We start from the raw sequence: 27,680 nt of genomic DNA, 5'->3' as shown, positions 1-27,680 counted from the left end.
TATGTTTGCCATCTTGGGCTCCTTCAAAAGGAAGCATTGGATATAGATTACATAGACTACTATTATTATTACTACAGTGGTACCTCAGGTTACAATTCGTTCTGGAGGTCCGTTCTTAACCTGAAACTGTTCTTAACCTGAAGACCACTTTAGCTAATGGGGCCTCCCGCTGCTGCCGTGCCGCCAAAGCACAATTTCTGTTCTCATCCTGAAGCTAAGTTCTTAACCCAAGGTACTATTTCTGGGTTAGCAGAGTCTGTAACCTGAAGCGTATGTAACCTGAAGTGTACGTAACCCGAGGTACCACTGTACTACTATTAATTATAATATCATCCATTGATTGCCTTATCCACCACAAATTTGTGAAAATTTATTTGTGTACCACCTATTAGTGGTACACCCTCAGTGAGTGCAAAATTGGCCATGGTAAGGACATTTTCAGAAACATCCCTACTGTGTACAAATATCATTTCCATTTATTAATTTACCTGACCCTCCAAGCATTCATTTTCTTTTTTTCTTTTTTATATAATTTTCTCATTTTTACATCCTTAAGATATCAATGACTTCCTTTCTTCTCTTTCCATGGTTCATTTTGCATATCATACTGTAAATCCCTGCATATTTTACAAAAACTATACCATTCAGTATTCTATTATTACATCCATCAAAACTTATTTACACTGTTGAATTTATGTTAATGCTGCCAGCGTTTTCATGTACACAGTTATTTACCATATATTCAATAAACATTTTCCAATCTTCTCTAAATGTATGTTCTTCTTGTTCTCTTATTCTATATGTTAAGTCTGCAAGCTGTGCATATTCTGTCAACTTAAGCTGCCATTCTTCTTTGGTTGGGACCTCGCTTGTTTTCCATTTTGGGGCTAACAGAACACAGGCTGCAGCAGTGCATACATAACCTTTTTTGACACCTGGGAATTTCAGTCTGAATTATCCCCAACAGAATGGACTCAGGGGTTTTTTTGGAAAGTACTTCTGAACATTTTTTCAATTCATTATGGATCATTTCCCAATACAGTGGTGCCCCGCAAGACGAATGCCTCGCAAGACGGAAAACCCGCTAGACGAAAGGGTTTTCCGTTTTTGAGTTGCTTCGCAAGACGATTTTCCCTATGGGCTTGCTTCGCAAGACAAAAACGTCTTGCAAGTCTTGTGATTTTTTCCCCACTTTCCCCCCCTTTTTTCTAAGCCGCTAAGCCACTAATAGCCTTTTAGCAGCTAAGCCGCTAAGCCTTTAATAGCCGCTAAGCCGCTAATAGCGCTAATCTGCTAAGCGGGTTGCTTCGCAAGACGAAAAAACCGCTAGACGAAGAGACTCGCGGAATGGATTCTTTTCGTCTTGCGAGGCACCACTGTACACTTTTACCCTTTTACAAGTCCACCACATATGAAAGAAGGTTCCATCAACCTCTTTGCATCCCCAGCACTTATCTGATTCAGTCTTATACATCTTAGCAAGCCTACTTGGAATTAAATACCATTCTCAAGCATTCATTTTCTAATCAGATAGAAGCACATCAAACAAGATTACTGCTCGAGAAGCTGCAGGATACATATGGATTGCGGCTAGCATCATGTGGCTTCAAACACCAGCTGTGGGAGATTATCAAAGTGGGTAAGGTGTACCCGGTCCAAGTTTTGGATGGCTTGGCAGAGATTACCTATTCTTTCTCTTACCTAAAGACTCAGAGGCAGAGGAGCGAAGGTTTCTCTTTTATACCTTCCAGCCTCCCCAAACTTGCCAGAATGCAGTAAAATGCCCCTCTTCATTTACTAGCAAAGCTGTTTGCTCAAGCTATCATGGGAGCCAGATTATTAAGAGAGTTGAGACAGGTCTGACTTGTTCATGTGCTTTATTACCACTAACTTAAATCCAAACAAAGCTGTTCCTGGGTGGTGACATCATCTATTACTTATTAAATTTATAGACCACCTTTCATCCGAAGATCACATAGTTGTTCACAACTTCAAAAGCTGTAGCTGGGCAGAGGTTCAACCCCCTTTCTGCTAGATTCCCCTAGATTCCGAGGGATGGAAAATTCTTTACCTTAAGCTGGGGTTGCACAGGAAAGCAGGTCTCCTGCCTGTGTGGGGTGCAGTTGGGTAGGGCATGCTGCAAGGGGCAGGACTGGATCAATACTATTTATGAAAGTATCACATTCTTAGTCCATCCTTCCTCCAAGCATGTTCAGGGTTCCAAATATTGGATTCAAGGGAGAAACTGGGGAATCAGCTCTGATCAACAGAAACAGACAAAAACTGAACCTTGTTTCTATTCCAGCATTCATTCATCTTCTCTCTCAGCAAAACATTGGATCTATTCCGTCAGCACTTTCTGAGTCCACCCTTCCCTCAAGAAGGTCAGGGCTGCTCCCAATGTCTTGATGTTGAAAGGAGGCAAATAATTATTTCACCTCTGATCCCTGGGCAGTGGATCTATCTGATCAGTGGATCAATAGAACAGGAAAATGGCACTGACTCATCCCCCCCCCAACTTTTATTTTATTTTATTTGTTTCACTCAATAAAACATAGAGGAAGGCAAATCCCTCTGAAACTCAAAAACAAGAGGCATCTTTCTTCAGCGGTGAAATGGTGCAAGAAGCTCATTACAAAAGAAGCTTCATCAGCAGGAGAGCCAGGAGAAGGAATCTGAATGGGAGGGGAAAGGAGAGAGGAGGAGGAGGAGGAGAAGAAGAGGTGGCTGCCATGGCTGGGGTACATTGAACATTTTTAACACGATTAACATCATGAAAAATCCCTCCGTCAAATGTTTTTAAGTGGGTGCAGATGCCTTCACGAGTGCAGCCCTTCCTGGAGCTGATTACGACATTCTCCTCTGTGCGTAAAAACAAAAAGATGAGTGGTCAGAAGATCCAGTAACTGATACACACACGCCGAAAAATGCATATAACCACGATATATAGCGTTACATGCCACTCCAATCTCCACCAAGCGTCTGCGTGAGACTGGGGGTTCCAGGCACTTTCCTAGGGTCATGTTTCCGTTGGGAATCAAGGCACAGTGAAGACTAGTGTCTTAAAAATATATATGGCTTATTTTACACATATTTATACCTAAAGCCTTCCATTGAAGGAGTGCAGAATATGATGCCCCAGGAATGTCCCTCATTGCCCCTCTAGTAACTTCAATGATCTTGGGTTCAAAGCAGCAGCCCACCATGGCTCTGGAGTTCTCACCTTTGTTCCCCTCCTTCCTCCAAGAACACCTTGTCAAACGCAACACCTCCCCTTCTGTCTGCTCCCTCCCCACACACACACACACTGGGGAGACCTGTTTTTTTCAAAAGGACGGCATTTTTCCTGTGTGACATCACACCCACGTTACCCTGGCAACCTCCTTTGGAGGGCTATCAACCCCTTCAGTCATGCTTAACATCTTCCATCCCAAGCGATACCTTGAAAAACAAACTGAGCTTGCATTTTATTTTGTTTTTTACACTGCTAAGCTATATCTCACCCAGGGGAAAACTCCAAGCATTTAGTAATTTCTAGCACTCAGTAATTTCTAACATCCACTAACTTCTTTGAATTGCAGGTGCTTTTACACCCCCAAACTCTGGGGCTATGCCCTTGCGCGTACCTCCCCAACCAACCTCAACAAGTAAGCAAAGCAAACTAAAAGCCTGAGCAAAAAGCCTGTCACGGGGGAGCACGGGGATGCTGGTCCCCATCAGTCTTAGATTGGAAAGGTCTCTCTCCTTATTGAGAAAACATTAAAGAGCTGATTGATTGTAAACAGTCCTAGGTGCCAGACTTGCAGGGCTGAACTGCTGTTGCGCCAAATCCTTGAAGGACAAGTTAGCTACCCAGCAAAGGGACGCAGGTGGCGCTGTGGGTAAAACCTCAGTGCCTAGGACTTGTTGATCGTAAGGTCGGCGGTTCGAATCTCCGCGGCGGGGTGAGCTCCCGTCTTTCGGTCCCAGCTCCTGCCCACCTAGCAGTTCGAAAGCACCCCTAAGTGCAAGTAGATAAATAGGTACTGCTTTATAGCGAGAAGGTAAACGGCGTTTCCGTGTGCTGTGCTGGTGCTGGCTCGCCAGATGCAGCTTGTCACGCTGGCCACGTGACCCGGAAGTGTCTTCGGACAGCGCCAGCTCCCGGCCTCTTGAGCGAGATGAGCGCGCAACCCTAGAGTCGGTCACGACTGGCCCTGACGGGCAGGGGTACCTTTACCTTTAAAGACCCTTCACTGCAATTCTTATTGGCTAACGTCACTAACAAGTGGGCTTATCCTTCCTGGCTAAAATCACTACTAGGATGGGAGGATAGCAGACCATGCTAACCTCCCAGGGAACCTCCCTGCCTTACTCATTGGGGCTCAGCATTTCTGCGACTGCTATGTACCTATCAAGAAAGCATGCATGTTAATTGCATTCATGCTGTTTGCATCAAATCCAGCTTGGCCCAAGCTACTATCCAACAGCGCTGCTAAAAGGCATTTCACACAGCAGGAGTAGTAAAAGCTTAAAAGGGCCGTAGCAATAGAATCAGAAATACCTGAAAGTGTGACATAACTAACACAGTAAGTTTCAGATCCAATACATTCTGTCACCGCTGCAGAACAGTTGCCTTTGTTAGACGAGCAGCCTGGGCAAATCTTCCCATTGGCTATGGTTTTCCGTTCTGGAACTGAAAAGCAAAAGGAGTGTGAGAGGTTCAAGGGAGCTTGTGTAAGTGCCGTTCTCCTTAGAAAGACCCCCCCCCCCCACTACGTATGAAGTAGAGTTTTGTTTGCACCACATTTTTAAGCAAAGCGGCCTAATTTGCACCCCCTGGACCCATGGTTTGGTTCCCAACGTGGGGGCAATTTTATTTTTAAGGAGGGCAATTTGAGAATGAGTTAGACCAAGTTAATGGCCTTTTAGCTTCCTCCACATGAATAGGAGTTCACTTTTTGAATAATAAGAATTATATGTCATGGAGGGTGGGGGGACATTGGGATTTTAGAGATGCTTAGGTGGGGCATGGCCAAAAAAGGTTGGGAACCACTGCCCAAGACCAATACAAAATTCAGCAAAGTTAGGAACCCCTGAAACCGCCTAGTTGCCTCCACAAGGCAGAGGGCTGAAGGATGTGCAATGGCTCTGGGAGCTTTCCAGGGCTCTCCTGTGACCTTCTCAGAATTCGATAAGCAAGGGAAACCTGCTGGGTGTGCAGGTTGTGGTAGGAATAAATAAATGAAGAACAGGGAATAGTGGGTTCCCCTGCTCTTCATATATTTATTCCCCTCCCCCTGCCACCACCCCCAGCTTGCCTAAGGTTGTGCTAGCATAAGTAATCAGATCCTAAGCTGCGGGCCCCTTATAATGTGATTTGTACTTCTCCAAATTCTGTTGTACAATTCTTGGCTCAAAACACATACCAAAAGGTATTTAAAAAATATAAATGGTATCTCAGGATAAAATACATTTAGAAATTTTGGTGTTTAGGTAAATTACATATTTAATGCTAAAATGTGCACCAGAACCATATTTACGGTAAATATTTCTACAGGTTTTTTATTTTAAAATATCCATAGATTGATGCAGAAAGAGGACAGCCTAAACATATGAATAAACACATGCAAGGGTACCATAGACCAGGAACAAAATTATGGGTCCATCTCTGAACTGAACTAAGGATGGGTAGATCAGCTTATTTCCGGCCCTTGACACTTTTGTCAGGGGTTCAGGAGCAGAGGGACAGGAAAGGGAGGGATTGGAGACCGAGGGAGAGGAATCCGAGGGAGAGGTCAGCGATGATAGCCGTCCGAGGTCTCTAAGTCTCTCCAGCGAATCAGAGGATTCACAGAAAGGGGCTCCCGTGGTCAGAGCTAGGGGGTTGCCAGAGGGAACACCCCAGGAAGGAGGGGCCAGAGGGGACTCAGAGAGCAGCAGCTGGAAATCGGGACCAGCTTCCCCACCGGAGAGCAGTAAGGGGGAGGAGTCCCAAACATCAGCAGCAGGCAGCTTTCCGTCAGCGGAAGGACATGAGTCAGGGTTAGCCACGCCTGCATCAGAGAGCGAGGAAACGGTCAAAAGGAAGGTCAGGGGCAGCGCGCGCACGCCAAGTTCAAATGTACAAGAGGGGGGAGCAATGAGCAGCCCGGAGAGGGAGCCGGGTCCCAAAGCCCGGCGAAGAGAGGGGGAGGAGTCCGAAGGGTCCGCTTCCGAGGCGTCCAGGAAGGAAGGCACCCAGGGGGGTAGTAGGACCCAGAGGAGGAAGGAGAAACGTAGAAGGTGGAGTAAGGCTAGAGTCTTAAACTGGTGTACAGGGGGCGGAGACTCAGACGAGGCTTCGCTGGTCTAGGGTCTAGACGTAGAGACGCACGCTAGGGTTTGAAAATGGGAACTAAACTTCAATAAAGACTTTGTACAGTTCTGCTGGCTAGCGTTGGTCTTCTGTGAGCTGGGACCTGCGGGCAGTCTCTGACAGTAAGCCTCGTCTCAAGTTTCATCGGTTTTCTTCGCCTCAAGCATCGCTGCGGGAGCGAGGCAGGGAGGGCAGGAGACTGGTGCCTTGCGAGCTCACAAAAGTCAGGGGAGATGACTACAGAACAGAAAATAGCTTCCCTGCAAGAAGCGGTGACACAACTCAGCGCTGAAATAATCGCATCCAGGAAGAGAGAGGAAGAAGCGGCAGCTGCCTGCAGAGATCTTCAGGCCAGGTTGGAAGGGCTTGTGAAGCAGGGGCTACCGGGACCCAGATCCGAGGGGATTGGGCTGGGGAAGAGAGGAGGCAGCATTGTATCTCATTTTGATGGGAATTTGCAGCAGTACCCCAATTTCCGAGCAGATGTGCTGTTTGCGCTGAAGCTGTTGGATAGAGACTTTAGAGATGAGCGGGAGAAAGTGGGATTTATTTTGTCTCATCTGCATGGGGACGCGAAAGCATGGCTGCGCAATCTGTGGAGGGATAATGATCCAGCGCTCCAAAGCGCAGATGCATTCATTAAAGCAATGGACTCCTGTTTCTTATCTAACATAGACATTGACATTGCCCGGAAAGACATATTTGGGCTAAGACAAGGGAAAGCCAGCGTAAGGCAGTATCATTCCCGGTTTTTTGCATTGGTCAACGCGCTGAATTGGGATAAGGATTCTCCGCCAGTTAGAGACCTTTTTTTGGAGGGATTGAGCCCACAGATCAAGGAGGAGATGGCACGGGGAGAGAGACCCACAACCACTCAGCAAGTGGTTGAAAGAGCGCTGTCGATTGGGGTGAGGCAGGAGGAACGCCCATGGAGCAAAGAAGAAGGGCGTTGGGGACGCACACCAGCGAGAGGGCCCTCCCTCTTGCCTAGAGAGGCAGCGCGTGCGCAGTCCACGCCTCCACAGGGAGGGGGCGACGAGCAGATGGAGATTGGCGGTGCTAGGGCTCACTCAGCTACCAGAGCCTTAACACCGGGAGCAGTAAAACCGAAGCTGCCTAGAAGGAACAGGAAGTGCTATATATGTGAGAGTGAAGAGCACATGGCGAAAGAGTGTCCCCAGAGGATCCACAAGCACACTGCAGCTTCAGTGACAGTATTGGAAACAACTCAGCAGAGAGAACCACAGCAGGGAAACGACCAAGTCTGGCTGGAATAGGAGGCACTGGGGCCCAGCCAGACGAGTCAGTGAGGAAGTCCCCAGAGATTTTACAGCCCACAGACCCCCTCCCGCCCAAACCAGTGGTGCAGCTCACCGCATCGCTCCAGCTGCCCAATGGACTCACCTTAGAAGTGCCTATTACAATTGACTCTGGCAGTAATGCAGACTTTATAGGACTGGAGTTCATTCAACAACACAACGTAGCGTTACTGCCAGCCACGCTGCCCCTGAAGGTTGTCACGGTGCAGCAGACGCCGCCGATGGTGATGCAAATTGGGAATCACCGGGAGGTCATCAGCTTCAATGTCACCCAACTGTCGGACACGCCTGTGGTATTAGGCATGAGTTGGCTGCACAGGCACAGCCCAGCATTGGCTTGGTACCAGCGCCAACTGACTTTTGGATCCTCCTACTGTGCAGAACACTGCATTATACCCAGCCCAGAAGGGGAAGAGGAGGACACGCAGTTACAGTTGGGCACGCTGCAAGCAGTACCCCTCAAGTATGCGGAGTTTTTGGAGGTATTCTGCGAGAAGGAGGCGGACAAGCTACCCCCTCACAGACCCTATGATTGCAAGATTGACCTCCTGCCGGGGGCGACGCTGCCAACTGGGAAACTGTACTCCATGTCTGAGGATGAACTGCAGGAACTCAGGGAGTTCATAGATCACAATTTGAAGCGTGGGTTCATCCGGGAGTCAAAAGCGGTGGGAGGCAGCCCAGTATTCTTTGTGAAGAAGCGGGACACGCCCCAACGGAGGCTGGTGGTGGACTTCAGAATTTTGAATTCGAAAACCAAGCCCTCAGCTTTCCCCATGCCCAAGATAGACGACCTGCTCGCGACGGTGCGGAAAGGACGCGTTTTCACCAAGTTGGATCTACGTGGGGCGTACAACCTGATTCGCATGCGCGACGGCGACGAGTGGAAGACGGCCATGTTCACGCCACTGGGCACCTACGAATACAGAGTTATGCCCTTCGGATTACAAAATGGCTCTCACACTTTCCAAGCCTTTATGCATCATGTGCTGGCGGGGCTCCTTTACAAGAAGTGCGTATGCTTCCTGGACGACATCCTGATTTTTTCAGAATCGAGAGAAGCGCACGAGAGGGATGTCAGGGAAGTTCTGCAGAGACTGAAGGAGCACAGGCTGTACGCCAAGCTGGAGAAGTGCCAGTTCGACGTGACGGAGGTGGATTTCCTGGGCTACAAGTTGTCGGACAAGGGGCTCGCCATGGACAGCGCCAAGGTTCGCACAGTTTTGGATTGGAAAAGCCCACGCAATCGGAAGGAAGTCCAGCGGTTTGTCGGCTTTGCCAACTTTTACCGCAAGTTCATCAAGGGATTTGCCATGCAGACAGCGGCCATCACCGACACGCTCAGCTCCAAGAAGAAGAAATTCATCTGGACGGAGCAAGCGGAGCAGTCCTTTCAGAAACTCAAGCGTCTCTTCGCGTCCGAAGAGCAGCTGCTGCATGTGAATCCCAGCAGACCCATGAGGGTGGAGACAGACGCCTCAGACAGAGCCGTGGGAGCTGTCCTGTTGCAACAAGACCAGCAGGGGGACTGGAGGCCGTGCGCCTTCTACTCGAGGAAGCTCAGCAAGTCGGAGCAGAATTACACTATCTGGGACAGGGAGTTGCTAGCCATACATGCAGCATTCAAGGCATGGAGGCACTTCCTCATCGGAGCCAGACATACAGTGCAGGTCCACACGGACCACAAGAATCTGGAGTACTGGCGCACGGCTAGGTTCCTCAACCAGAGACACATTAGATGGGCAGAGTTCTTCGCGGACTTCGACTTCAAGATAGAGTACATCCCAGGCGACAACAACGTGATGGCGGATGCATTGTCCAGAAAGCCGCAATACCTTGAGGAGGCGGCACCGTCGGCGGCCAAGCACATTTTCGCACCGGAAGCGTGGGCATGCGCGTCGGCAACCGTGGACCTGGACGCCGTACGTCGCGCGCTGCGGGAAGACCCATTCGCACAGGCCAAGATGGAGGAGGTGCACAGGGGCACAGCGAGGGCCGACGAGTTCCAGATACGCGATGGGTTGCTCCTCCACAAGGGAGCACTCTACGTGCCGGGAGACGACCTCCGCGCAAGGGTCCTGCAGCAGCTACACGACGCTCCCACCGCCGGGCACTTTGGCAAAGAAAAGACTGTCGAACTAGTAGCCAGAGACTTTTGGTGGCCCAAGATGCGGGGGGAAGTAGCGGATTACGTTTCGAGATGTGACACCTGCCAAAGGGCCAAGTCAGTTCACAAACCGCCGGCGGGACTGCTGGAACCGCTGCAGACACCGTCTGAACCGTGGGAGAGGGTGGCCCTGGACTTCGTCACGGATCTGCCCAGCTCGAGGGGAAAGACAGCAGTGCTAGTGGTGGTGGACATGTTTACTAAAATGGCACACTTCATTCCGTGTGCGAAGGTAGCCACGGCAGAGCAGACCGCCAAACTGTTCATAGACCACGTGTTCAAAGTCCACGGTCTGCCACGATCTATTCTCTCCGACCGGGGGCGACAGTTCATCTCGAACTTCTGGCAGAAGCTGATGGGCATTCTGAACGTCAAAGTCAATTTGGCGTCGGCGAGACACCCTCAGACCAACGGGCAAGCGGAGAGGGTCAACGCCATCATGCAGCAGTACCTGAGATGCTACGCCAATCAGCAGCCCACGACATGGGTGGACTACCTGCCACTCGCCGAGTTCGCTTACAACAATACGAAGCACGTGTCGACGGGGGTGACGCCGTTCTTCGCCAACAACGGGAGGCATCCCAGAACCTTCCCGGGTTTAGAGAGAGTGGCGGAGGGGGAGCCACAGGCAGCGGAAGCCTTAGCGTCGGAGTTGCAGGAAGTCCACGAACAACTCAGGAGGCAGTTAGAACTAGCAAAGCACGCATACAAGGTGCAGGCTGACAGACACAGAAGAGTTGGGGAAGACATACAGGTGGGAGACTGGGTCTGGTTAGCAGCGCAAGCAGTGCCGACCAGATCGTTAGCGAAGAAGAAGCTAGGGCATAAGCAGCTAGGACCTTACCAAGTCCAGGCACAGGTCAATCCAGTGGCCTTCCGGTTGACTCTTCCGGAAGGTTCCAGAATGCATCCGGTGTTCCATAGATCGGTGCTCACGCCCTACAAAGCACCTCATAGATTTCAGGAACCAGACACAGCACCAGACCCGCTCAGAGAAGGGCCCAGAAAGGGGGGGTCGCCTAGGAGGGGGCACATCAACGAGGTCACAGAGATTTTAGACTCGAGATGGGGGGAAGAGGGAGTAGAATATCTCCTAGCCAGAGAGGGTACCCCGGCCAGTGCCAACAGCTGGGTACCGGACTATGCCTTGGAGGAGCCTCTGCTAAAAGAGGAGTTTCATGTCATCTTCCCGCACAGGCCCATGCCAGCAGAGTATTTCGACGACTGGCTCTTCACACCCACTCTTTCAGCCAGCACATTCCAGGGGTTCACCTCGGACGAGGAACAGGCACCAGTCCCGAGCTCCCAGGTGGGTTCGCCACCAGGGTCTGCCTCAGACCACTCGTATTGGTGGGACGATCAACCAGAGGAGCAGTGGCGCAGGAAGTGGCTGCGGGGTCCTTGGCTGGGACCACCCGAAGAGGGGGAGGGGGGCGAGACGGACATGGACGTGTTGGGGGACAACGTGGGGTTCGAACACGGAGACAGAGAGATGGAGGCAGAGGAGAGCGAGGTCGACGAGTACATGGGGGACGAACTGTATCCTGCACGCACCCCCGCTACGACGGAGCACCCAGTACCCACACCGGAAGGAGGGGAGGGGGGAAGGGGGGCTTCGAGGGGGGGATGGATGTCAGGGGTTCAGGAGCAGAGGGACAGGAAAGGGAGGGATTGGAGACCGAGGGAGAGGAATCCGAGGGAGAGGTCAGCGATGATAGCCGTCCGAGGTCTCTAAGTCTCTCCAGCGAATCAGAGGATTCACAGAAAGGGGCTCCCGTGGTCAGAGCTAGGGGGTTGCCAGAGGGAACACCCCAGGAAGGAGGGGCCAGAGGGGACTCAGAGAGCAGCAGCTGGAAATCGGGACCAGCTTCCCCACCGGAGAGCAGTAAGGGGGAGGAGTCCCAAACATCAGCAGCAGGCAGCTTTCCGTCAGCGGAAGGACATGAGTCAGGGTTAGCCACGCCTGCATCAGAGAGCGAGGAAACGGTCAAAAGGAAGGTCAGGGGCAGCGCGCGCACGCCAAGTTCAAATGTACAAGAGGGGGGAGCAATGAGCAGCCCGGAGAGGGAGCCGGGTCCCAAAGCCCGGCGAAGAGAGGGGGAGGAGTCCGAAGGGTCCGCTTCCGAGGCGTCCAGGAAGGAAGGCACCCAGGGGGGTAGTAGGACCCAGAGGAGGAAGGAGAAACGTAGAAGGTGGAGTAAGGCTAGAGTCTTAAACTGGTGTACAGGGGGCGGAGACTCAGACGAGGCTTCGCTGGTCTAGGGTCTAGACGTAGAGACGCACGCTAGGGTTTGAAAATGGGAACTAAACTTCAATAAAGACTTTGTACAGTTCTGCTGGCTAGCGTTGGTCTTCTGTGAGCTGGGACCTGCGGGCAGTCTCTGACACATGTGTTTGTCACTTCTTGTTCCGTCCAGTTTCTGCAATAATTTCTAATTTTTTAAAAAACAAAAACCTATAGAACAAATTGCGTTCTTGAGGTATTTAAATACACATTTAAAGGCATATTTCCTTCACACATACTATTGTTACCTTAACTTTTTGAAAGTCTTAAATTATTGTTGTTAATTTTTCTTATTTATAATTTCATTGAGGTGTCTTTTTTGTAAACGGTGGGGGTTTTTCATAATCAACTATTGTATAAATTTCAAGAAATAAAAACAGATACAAATGAAAGATCTCAGCAGTGTCTGGAGCTGGAGCGAGGATCAGCAGAACAACAACGGGAAAGTTTTAATTTCAGTCAAAGGACACCTGGTGACAAGCCACGATTTATCCCATGTGGAGAGGCTGCATCTCCTACCACACATCGTAAAAAAGACTTGAGATGATTATTATTATTATTATTACCCAACCCATCCGGCTGGGTTTCCACAGCCACTCTGGGTGGCTCCCAACAGATTAAAAACAGAATAAAACATCAAATATTAAAAACTTCTCTAAACAGGGCTGTCTTCAAATGTCTTCTGAAAGTCAGATAGTTGTTTATTTCCTTGACATCTGGTGGGAGGGCGTTCCACAGGGCGGGCGCCACTACCGAGAAGGCGCTGTGCCTGGTTCCCTGTAGCTTCTCTTTTCGCAGGGAGGGAACTGCCAGAAGGCCCTCGGCGCTGGACCTCAGTGTCCGGGCTGAACGATGGAGGTAGAGAAGCTCCTTCAGGTATACTGGGCTGAAGCCGTTTAGGGCTTTAAAGGTCAGCACCAACACTATGAATTGTGCTTAGAAACGTACTGGGAGCCAATGTAGCCCCCAAGGGCTCTTGCCTCCTAGGTCAAGCCCTACTGCAGCTTGTGCCCTCCAGAAGTTTTGGAACACAACTCCCATCATTTTTCACCACTGACCATGCTGGCTGGAGTTGAAAGGAGTTGCAATCCAAAGCTTCTCGAAGCCACAACCTTTGGAGAAGGCTGCCCTACAGGATGTGGGTACATCATGCTGCTCAGTACTGCCTGGCGAATCATCTACCTCTCAGTGGGTCACTGAAAATATTGTTCCAACCCTGGAAAATAATCTGTGTTTGTAACATAGATCCTTTCAAATTTCCAGAGATGTCGCTTCTTGCCCATGTACTGTAGTGACTCAGCAGTCCTTTCTCATTAGTATTTATTGTTTACCGGAAGGTTCCAGGCTGTCTGAGCCCTCCTTATATAACTGTGTGCAGGTGTGAGAGCCAGTCAGTCTTTCTTTCGTTTTCAAGCTATTCAAGTTCACTGCCTTCTCTCTGTAACTGTTTTTTTGAAGCTATGCACACAGCCAGGGATCTGGCTGAGGGCTTGTAACCACTATGCTTATTGAAATGCTTTGGTAAAGCGTATTTGCTCATGGAGTGAGCTGTTTGTGCTGCCGACACACTGCTGAGTTACTCTGCTGAGCTCTTTACATGCCCTGGAGTCTGAGGGAGTACTAGGCATGCATACCAGGAAAGCCCTGGGGGTGTCAGGACCCTAATCCTGACAAATGCAGCCAATTAATAAGAGCTTAAAGTATATTCTATGGGTCAAGATTTCATTAATTAATTGTTAGCCCTTCATCTGTTAGAAACTGAGACCGCACGGAATGGCCACCTCATGCAGACAGACAGAAAAAGGAGACAACTTATACAAAAACAGAAACCTACGTATCGGAGCGGCTGGATTGCAGGCGTTCCTTTCGCAACAGGTGGCAACCTGCCTTATGTGGCTCCCATTGCCATCAGTCATAGTGATCACACCAAAAAGGCAAATTTCAGAGTTTGCACATCCCTTTGCCATGTATACATCCTTAACTACACAAAAAAGAAGAAAAGAGAGGATACATTTTGATGGTGAGAGCTGTTACCTGCTCAGTCGTAGTGTGCTATGTACTCGGGCATGCATGGAGGGAAGGGACCATGTCACAACTATTTATTTACAACAATACGATGACAGAATTATTTAAAAAAACACACAAGAAAACTGGCCTACAATTCCCATCATCCCTGACCACTGGTCCTGTTAGCTAGGGATGATGGGAGTTGTAGTCTCAAAACAGCTGGAGGGCTGAGTTTGGGGATGTCTAGTCTAAATTAAATGAAAGAAATAGGCCCCACAAAACAAAACTTTCTAACTGTCAAAGGCCAAGGTAAACAGGTGGGTCTTCTTCAGCATATGGGGAAAGCTGTAGAAAGAAAGTGTCAAGTGCACCTCTATGGGGAGGGAGTTCCACATTTTAGGGCAGAGCTTTCCAAACTGTGTGTCGTGACACGTTGGAGCTGCAGTGTGTAGGTGTGTCACATGAACGGTCCCTGCTCTCCTCCCGGGGCTGGAAAGGGGTTAGTTTAACCTCTGGTTCGCGAACAAAACTAAATTACTGTGTCGCGAAATGATGCATGTCTAAAAAGTGTGTCACCAACATGAAAAGTTCGGAAAGCTCTATTTTAGGGGCTGCCACAGAGAAACCCAGGCTCCCTTTCACTGCACTTCTATGGATAGTGGAACTGCTGAGGGAGGCACCTCTGCTAATTTTAACACCTGCAAGGAACTGCAGACATAGAGGCAGACTTTCAGATATCATGGGTCTAAGTTGTTTAAACACCAATATTTCAAACACCTTGACTTGGGCCTAGAAGCAAGATGATAACCAGTGCAGTTGTTTTTAAAACAAGGATGGTAAGAGCTCTAAACAGAACCCCGTCCAGTAACGTAGTCATTGCATTTTGTATCTGTTGAAGTTTCTGCATCATCTTTAAAGGCTGCCTCACATAGACAACATTGCAGCTAGAGCCGTCTTTCGCATAGGGCTTAGTGGTGCGTTGCGCCAGGGTGCAGGCCTCTCAGGGGCGCCCCAGCGAGTGGGGGAGCTGCATGGCTTTACCGGTGGCCCTCCCTTTACCTGCACGCCTGCCAACTATATGGCTGGTGGGCGGGCGGGCAGCTTGCATCCTCAGCCTCTGCGGGAGGAGAGCGATCCCCGCAGAGGCTTAGGGTGGAAGCTGCGCCCCGCCAACTATATGGCTGGTGGGCTCGCAGCTTCCCTCCCAAGCCTCTGCGGGGATTGTTCTCCTGCAGTGGCATGGGGGAGAGTTGCGGGGGCCCCCATAGCTGACAGTGCGCAGCTTCGCCCCCACTATCCATGGTAATTTGGGGGTGCTGGGCGGATATTTGCACTCCGGCGCCGCATTTGCTAAAGACAGCCCTGATTGCAGCAGTCCAATATTAAGACACACTGAAGGCTTAATCTAGGCCTTAAGTATCATCGACCCCCTCACCCCAAGTATAGCTTTGATTCCCAAGAACCTACCAGCTCTCTCTGTGGGGCTATTGGTAGTAGCAGAAACCAAGTTCTGCACAGAGGGCCTCAGATGTGTTCTCTGGTTAAAATATATAACTCCCCTGGCTGGCAAAAAGAACAGGTCTCTGCTGGAGGCCTGGGATAAATTCAGAGTGGACGGTACTGGGCAAAATGGAGAACTGATCTCACTCAATATTAGGTGGCACCACTCATTCACATATTTTGCACAAAAATGTGGCCTATTCATTATATGACCTGGTTGACTTATGATCCCTCTCATCCACCTTTACTGTTTTCAAGCAGAGAGCTGGAACAGGCGTCAAATTCTTCAGGACAAATCTCCCTCTCGCTTGTGCAGTTGTTGACTCCCTCGCAAATCTCACACTCTATAAAGGCACCTGAAGGAGGGAACAGAAGGGCTTTCATGTAGTGTATGGCATGCACAGAGTTCAAAGTTATCAACTCCCGAAGAGCGTGTCAAGTCCAAATGAATTGCTAATGCAGTGCTCTAACATAAAACTAGATGACCCTTGGGTCCCTTCCAGCTCTGCGATTCTATGATATACAGTATTGCCAGGTCAAAAATTATGAATACAGTGGTAGCTCGGGTTACAGACGCTTCAGGTTACAGACTCCGCTAACCCAGAAATAGTACCTCAGGTTAAGAACTTTGCTTCAGGATGAGAACAGAAATCACGCGGTGGCAGCAGGAGGCCCCATTAGCTAAAGTGGTACCTCAGGTTAAGAACGGACCTCCAGAACGAATTAAGTTCTTCACCCGAGGTACCACAGTACATATAAATTAACTACACATATGAATTAATATACACAAATTTTATGCAAAGAGTATTTTCTGGTTGGCATTGTTCTTTGATCATGCATTTTCTCATTTTATGAACAACGTGAAAGCAGTTCCCCCTACTTGGATCTGAACGGCTGCATTGGTCCAAATGTAATAATTTTCCTTTTCTGCAAAGCTAAAAGTAACATACAGTTCAAGGCAACAGCGGTTGGTCATGGTGACAGGGGCTGTGTTGTTCTTCCTCCTTCTCAATGCCATTGTCCCCAATGTTGCTGCCAGTTCTTGGGTGGCAGGGTGTCAGCATGCTGCCGGCACAGCAGCAAAGCTAATCTGATATTCCCAATATTGCACTTGTGCCATGGCAACCTCCCCACTGCATTGCCTCTCTCCCTCTAAGTAACCAGCAGCAAATCGTGGCACTGCAAAGCCAGGAGTGCAATGCAGCCCCACCCTGCCCTGCTGGCCCCTACTGGTTCCAGGGCATGTGCAGAGTTCCAGATGTTCTAAGTTACTCAGTGGCACCCATCCCATAGTGAGCTTACCTGTAGTTAGAAGTACAGAGAAGAGGAAAAGCCCCAAGAGAAACTTCATGTTGATGGGAAGCACACGGTGTGAAGCCTAGGAGAAAGGAAGCAAATTTTGTGGCTTGAAGGACCTGCAGAATACGCAAAGCAGTGGCATAAACAAACAAACAAACACCAAAAGAGTAAAGGTAAATAAACCCACAGGAAATTCGCTGTAATAAGCTGCAAAGAGGAGTTTCAGTTAAAAGTGGTCTAATCTATGGAAAAAAAGCCATATTGACAATCTGCTCAGCAGCGGAACCCAAGATAACTGTTGTATAGTCACGGTTTGGTCAACACCGCCTTCCCCTTTCTAGGCTTAGAAAATAAATTGCAACAAAAACACAAAGCTACCCTGAACTGAGGAGAGCGACCATAACATGGATTATGAATAGGTGGCCATACTAAAATTTGCAGTTAGGCAGCTAACTGTTGGGTGTGCGGCAGCCACCTTCCTGGTCGAAGCAGTGATGGCCCTTCCCTTGACAGACTACCGCCGTGGGGCCTTCTGAGGAAGAACCGCCGTTTATTTTATTTTATTTATGTATTTATTTATTTATTACTTGCCCTGCCGGGAGTTGCAAGAGGGAGCAGTGATGCCTCCTTCAAAACTGGCTTTCCGTTCCCTTCTCTAAAACATGTACCCTGCACAAAACCCCTCTGCAACCTCCAGCCAGTCAGCGAAAGGATTCGGCCGCCAGCGTGTGCCACGCACGGAGCAGAGGCGGGCCTGGCTTTTCTGAGGGCTTTCCCAGACCCGTTTCAGATGAAGGAGATGTAATCCTGCCCTGCTCCTGAATACGTCTACCTTTCCCAGCTCACACGTCTCGGACGCTCCTTGCTGGGGCCGTTGCCCTGGCTGCCAGCTTTCCCCTCCTTTTACTCCCATGTAAGCACACCTGGGGCCTAAGAAGCCTTTAAGCAGGGCCTCCTTACTATGTGGGCTGGAGAGGGGCAGGGGCTACATCAAGCAGGCAGAGCGGAAGGAGCAGGAGGAGGCCTGACTTCCAGGCCTCTTCCGCTTATACCAGGGGTAGGCAACCTAAGGCCCATGGGCCACAAGCGGCCCATTGGGGTTATTTAACCGGCCCATGAGCCGCCCCTGAACCAAGCCACCCGCTTGGCGAGTCCCTACCCGCTGCACTAAACTGGCGCAGCACAGTGCAGGGACTCGCTCCTGCTGCGCCGGAAATCGCGTCTGCGCAGACGCAGACACCAGAAATCGCATCTGTGCAGATGCAGACGCCAGAAATCGCAGGCGTGTGTGCACGATCCGGCCATAGCTGTCAACGTTTCCTGTTTTTTAAGGGAAATTCCCTTTTTCCGAATAGGATTCCTCGCAAGAAAAGGGAAAAGTTGACAGCTATGGAGCCGGCCCATGGAGGGATCTCCGCTGGAGTGCACTGACCCAGGCATGGTAAACCTTGCCGACCCCTGGCTTATACCCAAAAATGGGGCAGCAACCTAGTGACCTCCAGGCTCACCTTAGGGCTGGTACTTATGGGCCTGCAGACCCACCCCCACCCCTCTTTTCCTCACAAACAAGGAAGGAGTCGAGCGGCTAACTTTTCCCCTCTCGCTTTTGCATTCAGCAGGGTTTTCACAAGTTGTCGTAACCAACTTCCAATTCTCTGTATTACCTTCTGGGGCGGATGGCAGTTTTGGAAAGAGTTGCTATCGATGAAATGGAAATGACGCCTTGCTATAGCAGGGAAGGCTCTGGGGGAGTCCAGTTTCTTCTCAATTCCCACTGAGAAGGTGCTGCTAATGGTCGGCCAAATTCCAAGCTCTTTTTTCTTCCTTTTTTTCTTTTTCGTGGGTTCTTATTTTTAAACGAGAGTTGGCCGGGGGTGAGGGATGAGGGGACAGCTCTCAAATAATAGAGGACGCTTTGAAACAAAATAGAGAAATGTCCTCTGTAATGTAAGACATAGTAGGGCTTTTAACACAGACCTCCAGCAAGGTTACTCCTAGTCTAATATAGATGAAGGAAGGGAGGGGGCTGGTGGATGAAGCTTTCTTAAGAAAACAGTACATGCTTCATTTCCTCTTATCTGAATACAACAACACATCCCCACTTAAAAAATCAGGAGTCAGATTTTGTTGGATATGTCTGTGCCCAGGCTTGCATCAGGGGACGACTCAGCTATACAGCTGCAAACTAAAAGGTTTTAAGTGTGTTGTAAAGCGAAACATACAAATGTGACACTAGATGGCATCAGTGAGCAATGGCAAATTCAATGTGTTTTTCAAAATGTTTTTTAAAAAAGCATTTTCACAGTGTTTCTTTACATGTGCGTAAGATTCCACCAGGGTGTCTCATCACACTTTCATTCTTTGGAAGCATATTGGATTTCTGTGTTTTTGCGGCAACTACCACGGGATCACCACCCTCCGCTCCCCACCAGAAAAAATGCCCTAGAATAGGGATGGATGAATCTGCTGGTTTTGGATTTTTTCTGTTTCTCATTTTTCCATTTTAAAGTCCTCTATGATTCCACATCAGTTTCCTTTTGTTTTTTTCAAAGCACTTCCAGGTGACATTCAGGACTCCACAGCCAAGCCCCCGTCTCCGCCAATGACTACAGAGAGGGTGGCAGAAGGACTGATGGTGGTAGCATTCTCTTCTTGTTGTTTTGTTTTTTTAATGTTTTATATTCAGAGATGTACTGGCCAGTCACATGGCTACAGCTGCTCATTTTCTTATTGTCACTTTTAAAACATATTATCATTTTATAAAGGAAAATTGTGCTTATTTCCAAGTTGATGTCTGAGGCTGATAGAAGTTGTAATCTAAACATCTGGAGGGTCAGTTTCAGGATCGGCTGGAAAGATGAAGAAGCGATTCTCGAAACAAGGAAAATTTCATTCAGTATGCAAGTTTATTACTACATGCTCGTAATACATAGCACACAGATAAATACTCTAGCTCAGTAAACCTCATCTAGTCCTATACAGAAAACAAACTACTGCTTTCCCACCAAATACTGAAGTTTCTGTTGCAAGGGCAATTTACAGAAGGAATTGGTGGCATAACCAGAGCAAATAGACAGAGTGTTGGCCTCCCACTGGACTGCGGTTCTTCTTCTTAATCCAGTCCAAAATCTGGGCTTTGTTTTGGTGTGATCAAACACCGGAGAGTCCCCAGCCCTGTTCTGAAGAAGTGAACAGCTTTCCAACCTGGGTGTTGGCCCCCATTCAGCACATTCTCTTCCAAGATGAGTGCCTGACAATATGGACCCACTCAGAGCTCTGCGTAACGCAACACTCTATCGCACATCTATGCAAATAGTAATGTAAGACAGGTTAGGGCCCCTACAAACTGGTGTTTGATTGTGGGTGAGTTCTGCAACTTATTATAGACACAGTAATAGTATATCGGTGCATTAGTGGTGCATTTGTTCTGCTTTATGAGTTGTTACATCATGTTTTCCCAATACTACCGCATCATCCCGAAGGGCTGGAGCACAAGAAAAGTGGGACAAAAACAAAGCAAACACCCCGAACATTTGTGGTTGGAAAGTTATGGGATTTCAACATGAAGTTACAGGAAGGGCACTGATAAGAAAGGAAGTAGTATAGCAGCCCCAAAACATATTGAAACAGTATAGTATAGTATAGTATAGTATAGTATAGTATAGTATAGTATAGTATAGTATAGTATAGTATAGTATAGTATATAGTAAGTATATAGTATATAGTATATACTATACTATAGTATATAGTATAGTATAGCCCCAAGAATATCATGAGCACAAATCAACTGATAAAAAAGGACATTCAAGGGCCCCTTTATTCTTAGAGGCTAATGCAAAATCTCCTTCACCTTAAAGTTCCTCTGTTCTTTATATGTATAGATCACCTAAGTTCAGGACCCTGATTTTTCAAGTGCTCATGGCACTCACAGCCAAGAACTCCCCATGAACTCTGCAGCTTCTATTGTTTTCTTTATCTCTTTTCACTTCCATGAAATGCCCAAAGGAATTTAACAATATAAACAGGAAAAGCATATAAAGAATTTTACTTGCAAAACCATTTCCTCCCCCCAAAAACCCCAAAACATTGATTTTGCGGATTCCATGTTACTAGCAGATCTCTAAACACGAGCAGATAGGTGTCTGGTCTTTATTTGGGACTTTCAGTGCTCAGAGGCTTTTGCACGAACATTCTCCGCATCTTCCTCAACATCTTGCAGAAAGCATTGCAGCATGTAGTAGATGGTTTTGAAAGAAATAGTGGAACTGCCCAACACAGGTATGAACTCAACAATCTGTTCTAGCACTGTTGGTACTTTACTCTTGGCCAAGAGATCAAGTACAAATTCTTCGCTGATCTCATTAGCCAGTGGAGACTTCTTAATAACTGATTTCAGCTCACTTAGAGGTTTACCAGCCCGGTTTGCAAGACTGCACAGGGACTCTTCATCCAACCCAAAAGACATGCAGAACGTTTTGAGTGTTGTCACCAAGAAGGAAATATGGCAAGATAATTTGAGAGCTAACGGAGTCACACAGCCAAAAAAGGAAGACACAAGGGCCTGCTTCCATATAAGTTTCCTCATCTCAGATTTCTTCTTCTCCAGGATATCTCTTGAGAAAGTTGGCATTGAGAGAAGGAGGGCGTGTCTTTTGAGATGATTCAGTTCCTTCTGCAAGGTTTCTTGCAGAATGGGGAAATCATACATGCTCAAATCCCAATTTGATATCAGAAAAACCTTTGGAGAAGCCTCTCCCAGTTTTCTCAGTTTATCACAATAATATTGCCTTAAGTCCTCAAGTGTCTCCATTTCATTGAAGTTGGGTTTCCTTCTTTCAGCAGCCATGCTAAGATTAATTTTAGGGTGCACATAGTAAAACTTCTTTTTCATTTTCTGAATCTCACGAGCCAGCTGGGTGTCACTCTCTGTAAAACGTTCTGAAGCAATGATAAAGAAATCGTATTTGCTAAAATCTACCTTCTCCAGATACTCATCTGCTTTGAAATCATCTGTTCCAATTCCTGGTAGATCCCATAGTGTCACCTTGGGGAACTTCGGGTGCTGATATTTTGTTGCAAACATGGTTGTCTGTTTCAGCCCGGTCTTAGCTGAGTCCTCTTCAAAATCTGTCATACCCCGCAAGGCATTGACAAGAGAAGACTTGCCAGTACCTGTATGCCCTGTGATGGCAATGTCAAGTGTGGCATTGCTTAGCAAATCTAACTCTTGCCGAATCTGGGCAACCACATCTGGAAGATTTCTTTGTCTTAAAACAGCCTTCATATTTTCCAAGTCAGCAATAAAAGTTGAGATGTCACACCACTTGGCTCTTCTAGATGAATCACTTGATCTAGGAAAGAAAAAAAGCATTTTAAATATTAAAAAATACTACATATTTCTCTTTGACAACCTAGATATAGCTGCATGGAGGTGAACTGATGTATGTAAGAGCAGTACTGATGGAGGTTATTGCATGCCAAGGCACCTGAGCCACAAAGTTCCCAGGAGAACAATAAATCACACTGACATGGAATATTTTGGTTTATGGGTTCAAATAGGCCACAACTTTATTGCTTACAGATGTGAGTGGTTTGGCTCAGGCATTGGGGTGAAGCCAGGCGGTATCTTGACTCTCGCCCATCTGCAGGGAATCCACAGAAGGATAAACCACCAATAGGGGGTGCCCTATAACTTACATTAGATAGTGGCACCCTGAGGAGTCCCCATAGGGGCTGCGACATGGCCCTAGCCCACGTCCAGGCTTCGGACAGGATTCACACCCCAGATCCTTTTAACAGGATACCCTTACTGAGGAGGGGCAAGCGAGGCAACAACCTCCCCTCCATCCAAACAAAGGCTTACCCAATGCCTAACCTCACAGAAGTTGTGACGATTGCTACTAGGTGGGTGAAAACCAAATGGCCGGTGCCCATTTGCCAAGTGGAAAAAAGTCCTACCCGACCCGGCCCCAACAACATGGAGACCCACAACTGCCATAGCAAGGTCATATCAGAGCAAAGCATGAAAAGAGGGTGGGTAGGGAGGGTGATCTGATGAAGAGGTGAGGAAGAGGAAGCCAACCAGCCCGCCAGCCATGCCAAGTTTAAATGGCCCACACCCACCCTGGCCGCAGATTGGCTAGGGCTATTGCCAGCACAGATGACTGCGCTGGCTGTGACACAGGGAGGGGAGGCAGCGTACCTCCCCCTAAGCCAGAAAACTGTTGAGGCTCGGCTGATTGCTTGCAACGCTGTACACCAGAGAAAATGTGAACGGACCTGCCAGCTAAACAAGACCCATATGGAGACTCTGGGCTTCCCACCTTCAGCCCTGAAGCCCAAAGGTTGAAGGTGGAAACTGAGGATCAAGACAGTGCCTGGGGTGTGTCTGGAGGCTATTGGTGTGTGCAGGTGAGATATTAATGAGATGGGACACTTCAGGCTGCCTTAGAACCATTGTGTGTTCCTCATTTATATCCTCATTTATATGGGAAGGGCATATAGTTCGGTGGCAGAGCATCTGCTTCAAATGCAGGCGATCTCAGGTTCAATCGCTGGCACCTCCGGTTTGGGCTGGGAACATGCCCTTTCTTAAACCCTGGAGAGCTGCTGCCAGTCCGTGTAGCCAATACAAGGTCTAGCTCAATAAATGGTCTGACTCAACATAAGACAGCTACGTTCCTTACTAAGGTTCTGTACAGGGTGCCATTACTCCAAAGATGATGATGATGATGATAATTTATTATTTATATGTATTGTTTGAATCAGGAAGGACCCTGACAAAGAGAAGAGATTCACCTCCTGCAACTGAAACCTCCAGACACAGTTTGCTTTGTGCTCTACCCCCTGCCAACTTAAATGGCAAGAGCCTTGCCAGAGGCTTGGAAGGAACTGAGGAGCATCAGATGCTAACATAAATGGCCTAAGCTGAACCCAACATACCTATCGAGTATCTGGCTTAGTACTAAGGCATACCTCTTGAGATCAATAAATTCATCTTGCAGGGTCCTTTGCAGGAGGGGGAAATCATACATGCTCAAATCCCAATTTGAGATCAGAAAAACCCTTGGAGACGACTCCCCGGCCTTTGCCAGATTTTCACAGTAGTAGTTCCTTATTTCCTTAAGGGTTTTGTCCTCCGTGAAGTGTGGGTTTCTTCTTTCGTCAGTTATACTGACATCCACTTTGGTGCGCACATAGAGAAACCTCTTCTTTCTTTTCCAAATTTCACGAGCCAGCATGGCATCGTGCTCGGTGAAGCTTATGTCACTAACAATGATGAAGAAATCGTACTTGTTGAAATCCATCTCTTTTACGTATTTCTCTGCTTCAAACTCATGTGTTCCGATTGCTGGCAGATCCCAGAGAGTTACGTCGGGGTAGCTGGGGCACAGGTACCCTTTGAGTTCCTTAGTACCTTGTATCATATCAACCACGGCGGCATCCTCCTCATCATCTGCCATATTTCGCAGGGCATTGACCAGGGATGATTTGCCGACACCTGGCCCCCCTGTGATGGCAACGTCCAGGCTGCTTTTGCCTGGTGGGTGTTCTCTTTGAGCTGATGTGTCTGATCGGGAGCTGTTAGCACCCGTAGCTGCTCCTCCGGGACATTCATCAGGTCTAAGTAAGAACAGAAATATAGCAATGGTTAACTCCTTCTTACATAAAGCTCCTGCTTAAAATAGCTGCTTTGTAGGCCCAGTCCAAATGGCTCACATTAAAGTCCTAAATAAACAAATATATGAAAGACTGACTCCTTTCCTAAAGACCCCCCCCCCCCACAAATATCTGCAGTTCAAAGGTGCCACAGCAGTGGCCACACATGAGTAGGGAAGTGAAGACATTGATCTAACAAGGAAACACCCACTGCCACCCCATTATAAGGGAAAGGGGTGGGCACAGCTTTGTGCTACAAGCAGCAAATGTTGCTGAATTACAGTTCCCATCAGCCCCAGCAGGCATGGCCAATGGGCAAGGAGGATGGGAGTTGTAGATCAGTGATATCTGGAGGGCCAAACGTTCTTTACACCTAACATACAATATCAGATTCGGGGAAATTGAAATGGATAGCCCACTTCATAGAGGCCTGACTCATGCAATGCAAGGCTTATCAGTTCAGTTATCAGGTAACCCCATTGCGTCCTTCCCACCTCACTGTTAAGGTCTTTGTGCAAGAGAGCAAGACTCTGGAGAAACCAGCGGTGGGGTATAAATAGCATTATTTATTATTATTATTATTATTATTATTATTATTATTATTATTATTATCATTATTACAGTGGTACCTTGGGTCACATATGCCTCAGGTTACAGACTCCGCTAACCCAGAAATAGTACCTCGGGTTAAGAACTTTGCTTTAGGATGAGAACAGAAATTGTGCTCCGGCAGCGCGGCGGCAGCAGGAGGCCCCACTAGCTAAAGTGGTGCTTCAGGTTAAGAACAGTTTCAGGTTAAGAATGGATCTCCAGAACGAATTAAGTACTTAACCCGAGGTACCACTGTATTATTATTATTATTATTATTATTATTATTATTATTGCTGCTTGATGCCAGGAGCTGGAGTGGGGTACAGTCAACTAAAGGAGGAAAGTGAGGGAAGATATAGTCTCTACATCCTTATATATGGGTACAGCCACAGTAACACAGAAAAAAAAAACATTAAACATGTTTGCTTTCATATTGAGTTGAAGATATGTAATTGAATAAAGTTTGGCTTCAGCTGAAACCAACATACTTATTGTATATCTTCCTTCCTGGGTCCTGGGGTGGTAGTAAGGCACGCCTCTGGAGATCAATACATTCATCTTGCAGAGTCCTCTTCATTTGAGCTAATGTGCCTTGTTTGCTGCTCTTATAAGCCATGGCTGCTCTTCTGTGAGATTTATCACACCTAAATAAGAACAGAAATATTGCAGCAGTTAATGCCTTCTGCATCTAAGTCCTCTTTTAAAACAGCTGCATCGGTTGCCAGTTCATTTCCAGGCCCAGTTCAAACTACAGTGGTACCTCAGGTTACATACGCTTCAGGTTACATACGCTTCAGGTTACAGACTCCACTAACCCAGAAATAGTGCTTCAGGTTAAGAACTTTGCTTCAGGATGAGAACAGAAACAGTGCTCCGGCGGTGCGGTGGCAGCAGGAGGCCCCATTAGCTAAAGTGGTGCTTCAGGTTAAGAACAGTTTCAGGTTAAGTACGGACCTCTGGAACAAATTAAGTACTTAACCCGAGGTACCACTGTACTCACATTAGTGTTTAACTCCATTGAGCATTCCAAGGAAACCATGTTCTGGGTAAGCACTGGAACCCCAGGAATCTCTTACTGAACAGAAATTGGGGTGCAGGCAACATTATAGTTATTACAACATCTTAAGTAAATAGCTTCAACAAATGCTGTTGAAATTCCTGTACAGCTTCATCTGCCTCTCAGTTTTCCTGCCTAAACCCCCTGAAATGGCTGCAATGCTTTGATGAGAAGCCTTCAAACTGCATAAATTGGTCTTCCTGTCCTGGTGAAGGTTTCTCCTGGAGAGAGAAACTCTGATATACAGGGGTACCTTGGTTCCCGAACTGCTTAGTTGTCGAATAAATCGGCTCTCGAATGCTGCAAACCCAGAAGTAAGTGTTCCGGCTTGTGAACGTTTTTCAGAAGCCGAATGTCCGACACGGCTTCTGCTAGAGTGCAGGAAGCTCCTGCAGCCAATCAGAAGCCGTGCCTTGATTTCAAACGGTTTCGGGAGTCGAACTGACTTCCAGAATGGATTAAGTTTGAGAACCAAGGTTCCACTGCAGTGCTTTCTTCTGGGAGTACACATACCCCTAAACATTTTCTGAATCTTTGTACTTTTGTCCATTTACTGTATTTATTTTTCCCCATTTGAACTATAAAATGGTGATTTTCTTGAGTCAAAATGAGAGTACCCCTAAACCTTTTTAAAGGGGGGAAAAAGCACTGTTCCACTGTATATTTGATTGTGGTCCTTTCAAACATCCATTCACTGCTGAATACATAGTAGGAACGGTTGAAATATGGGAAAGTGAGCAAAGAAAGAAACAGAATTAATTAGGGGTGAGCTCCTTTGAGAGCTGAAAGGCAGCATATACCATATTTTTTGCACCATAACACTCACTTTTTTCCTCCTAGAAAGTAAGGGGAAATGTCTGTGCGTGTTATGGAGCGAATGTGCGTGTTATGGAGCGAATGCCTGTGGGTGGCGGGGGGGATCTGCTGCAGTTGTGAGCAGAGGATCCATGGTTCCCCTTCCTTCCTTCCTCTGTGGTTACAAAGCATGGATCCACATGGATCCTCAGGATTTTTGCATTGGACTACTCCAAACTTACTGTCTGTGGCCACAGCATGAACCACAAAAATCATATATCCACTATTTCGTTTAGAATATTTTTTTTCTTGTTTTCCTCCTCTAAAAACTACGTGCGTGTTATGGTCTGGTGCGTGTTATAGAGCGAAAAATATGGTAAATACTTTTACAATCAGCAAATTAAAATTGCTTACCATTGGCAGCCAGTAGCTCTTTGGAAAAACAGCAACTCCCTTAAAGTGACAAGTTGGACAGCTGTTTGAGACGATTGCTTTCTCTTGCATCTAGAAAAACTTATCTGGTACATGGCACACTTTGAAATATTTTTTTTACAGTGACAGTGAAAGCAGGCTTCACTTTCATCTGCCTTCCGAACTATGAATAACAGCCAACAAGGAAGCGAGGCAGAGTGGTTTCACAGTGAACTGAGTTCTGTTCTGAGAAT

The 27,680-nt window shown here is 47.6% G+C and overlaps 2 protein-coding genes across 9 annotated transcripts in view; both read right to left on the bottom strand.

Moving 5' to 3' along the window:
• Window positions 1-1,860: 1,860 nt before the first annotated feature.
• Window positions 1,861-18,552, bottom strand: LOC114603450 (phospholipase A2 inhibitor and Ly6/PLAUR domain-containing protein-like). 8 transcript variants are annotated; one of them, XM_028742458.2, is made up of 6 exons: window positions 18,422-18,552; window positions 16,917-16,992; window positions 15,857-15,970; window positions 13,942-14,088; window positions 4,544-4,675; window positions 1,861-2,862 (listed from the first exon to the last, which is right to left on the bottom strand). In XM_028742458.2, the coding sequence occupies exons 2-6, from the start codon at window positions 16,963-16,965 to the stop codon at window positions 2,633-2,635; spliced, it is 672 nt and encodes a 223-aa protein (XP_028598291.2). In that variant the 5' UTR covers window positions 16,966-16,992; window positions 18,422-18,552; the 3' UTR covers window positions 1,861-2,632. The 8 variants fall into 8 exon arrangements, with proteins under 8 accessions (XP_028598291.2, XP_028598287.2, XP_028598288.2 ...); XM_028742454.2 differs by lacking the exon at window positions 18,422-18,552 and adding an exon at window positions 17,746-18,086; XM_028742455.2 differs by lacking the exon at window positions 18,422-18,552 and adding an exon at window positions 17,837-18,085.
• Window positions 18,553-19,800: 1,248 nt separating this feature from the next.
• LOC114603433 (uncharacterized) overlaps window positions 19,801-27,680 on the bottom strand; it is a 124,715-nt gene continuing 116,835 nt past the window's right edge. Inside the window, exons 3-4 of the mRNA XM_077932526.1 lie at window positions 23,856-24,536; window positions 19,801-22,264 (exon numbers count right to left, since the gene is read on the bottom strand). Coding sequence (XP_077788652.1) covers window positions 21,076-22,264; window positions 23,856-24,536 — 1,870 coding nt within the window. The 3' untranslated portion in view covers window positions 19,801-21,075. The remainder of the gene's footprint in view (window positions 22,265-23,855; window positions 24,537-27,680) is intronic.

The sequence above is a fragment of the Podarcis muralis genome, chromosome 7 (genome assembly GCF_964188315.1).
Source record: "Podarcis muralis chromosome 7, rPodMur119.hap1.1, whole genome shotgun sequence".
Lineage (NCBI taxonomy): Eukaryota > Metazoa > Chordata > Lepidosauria > Squamata > Lacertidae > Podarcis > Podarcis muralis.
Note: the sequence above shows the minus strand (reverse complement) of the source record. Positions and strands in the feature narration are given on the sequence as shown.

What these genes read in the sequence shown, in the direction of transcription:
- LOC114603450 (XM_028742454.2), bottom strand. Translation starts at nt 17,826, where the DNA reads ATGGGAGTAAAAGGAGGGGAAAGCTGGCAGCCAGGGCAACGGCCCCAG. An exon ending in AGACGTGTGAGCTGGGAAAG is followed by an intron (nt 16,993 to 17,745) that starts GTAGACGTATTC and finishes CCTTTCTCCTAG; the next exon opens with GCTTCACACCGTGTGCTTCC. An exon ending in CTCTGTACTTCTAACTACAG is followed by an intron (nt 15,971 to 16,916) that starts GTAAGCTCACTA and finishes TCCCTCCTTCAG; the next exon opens with GTGCCTTTATAGAGTGTGAG.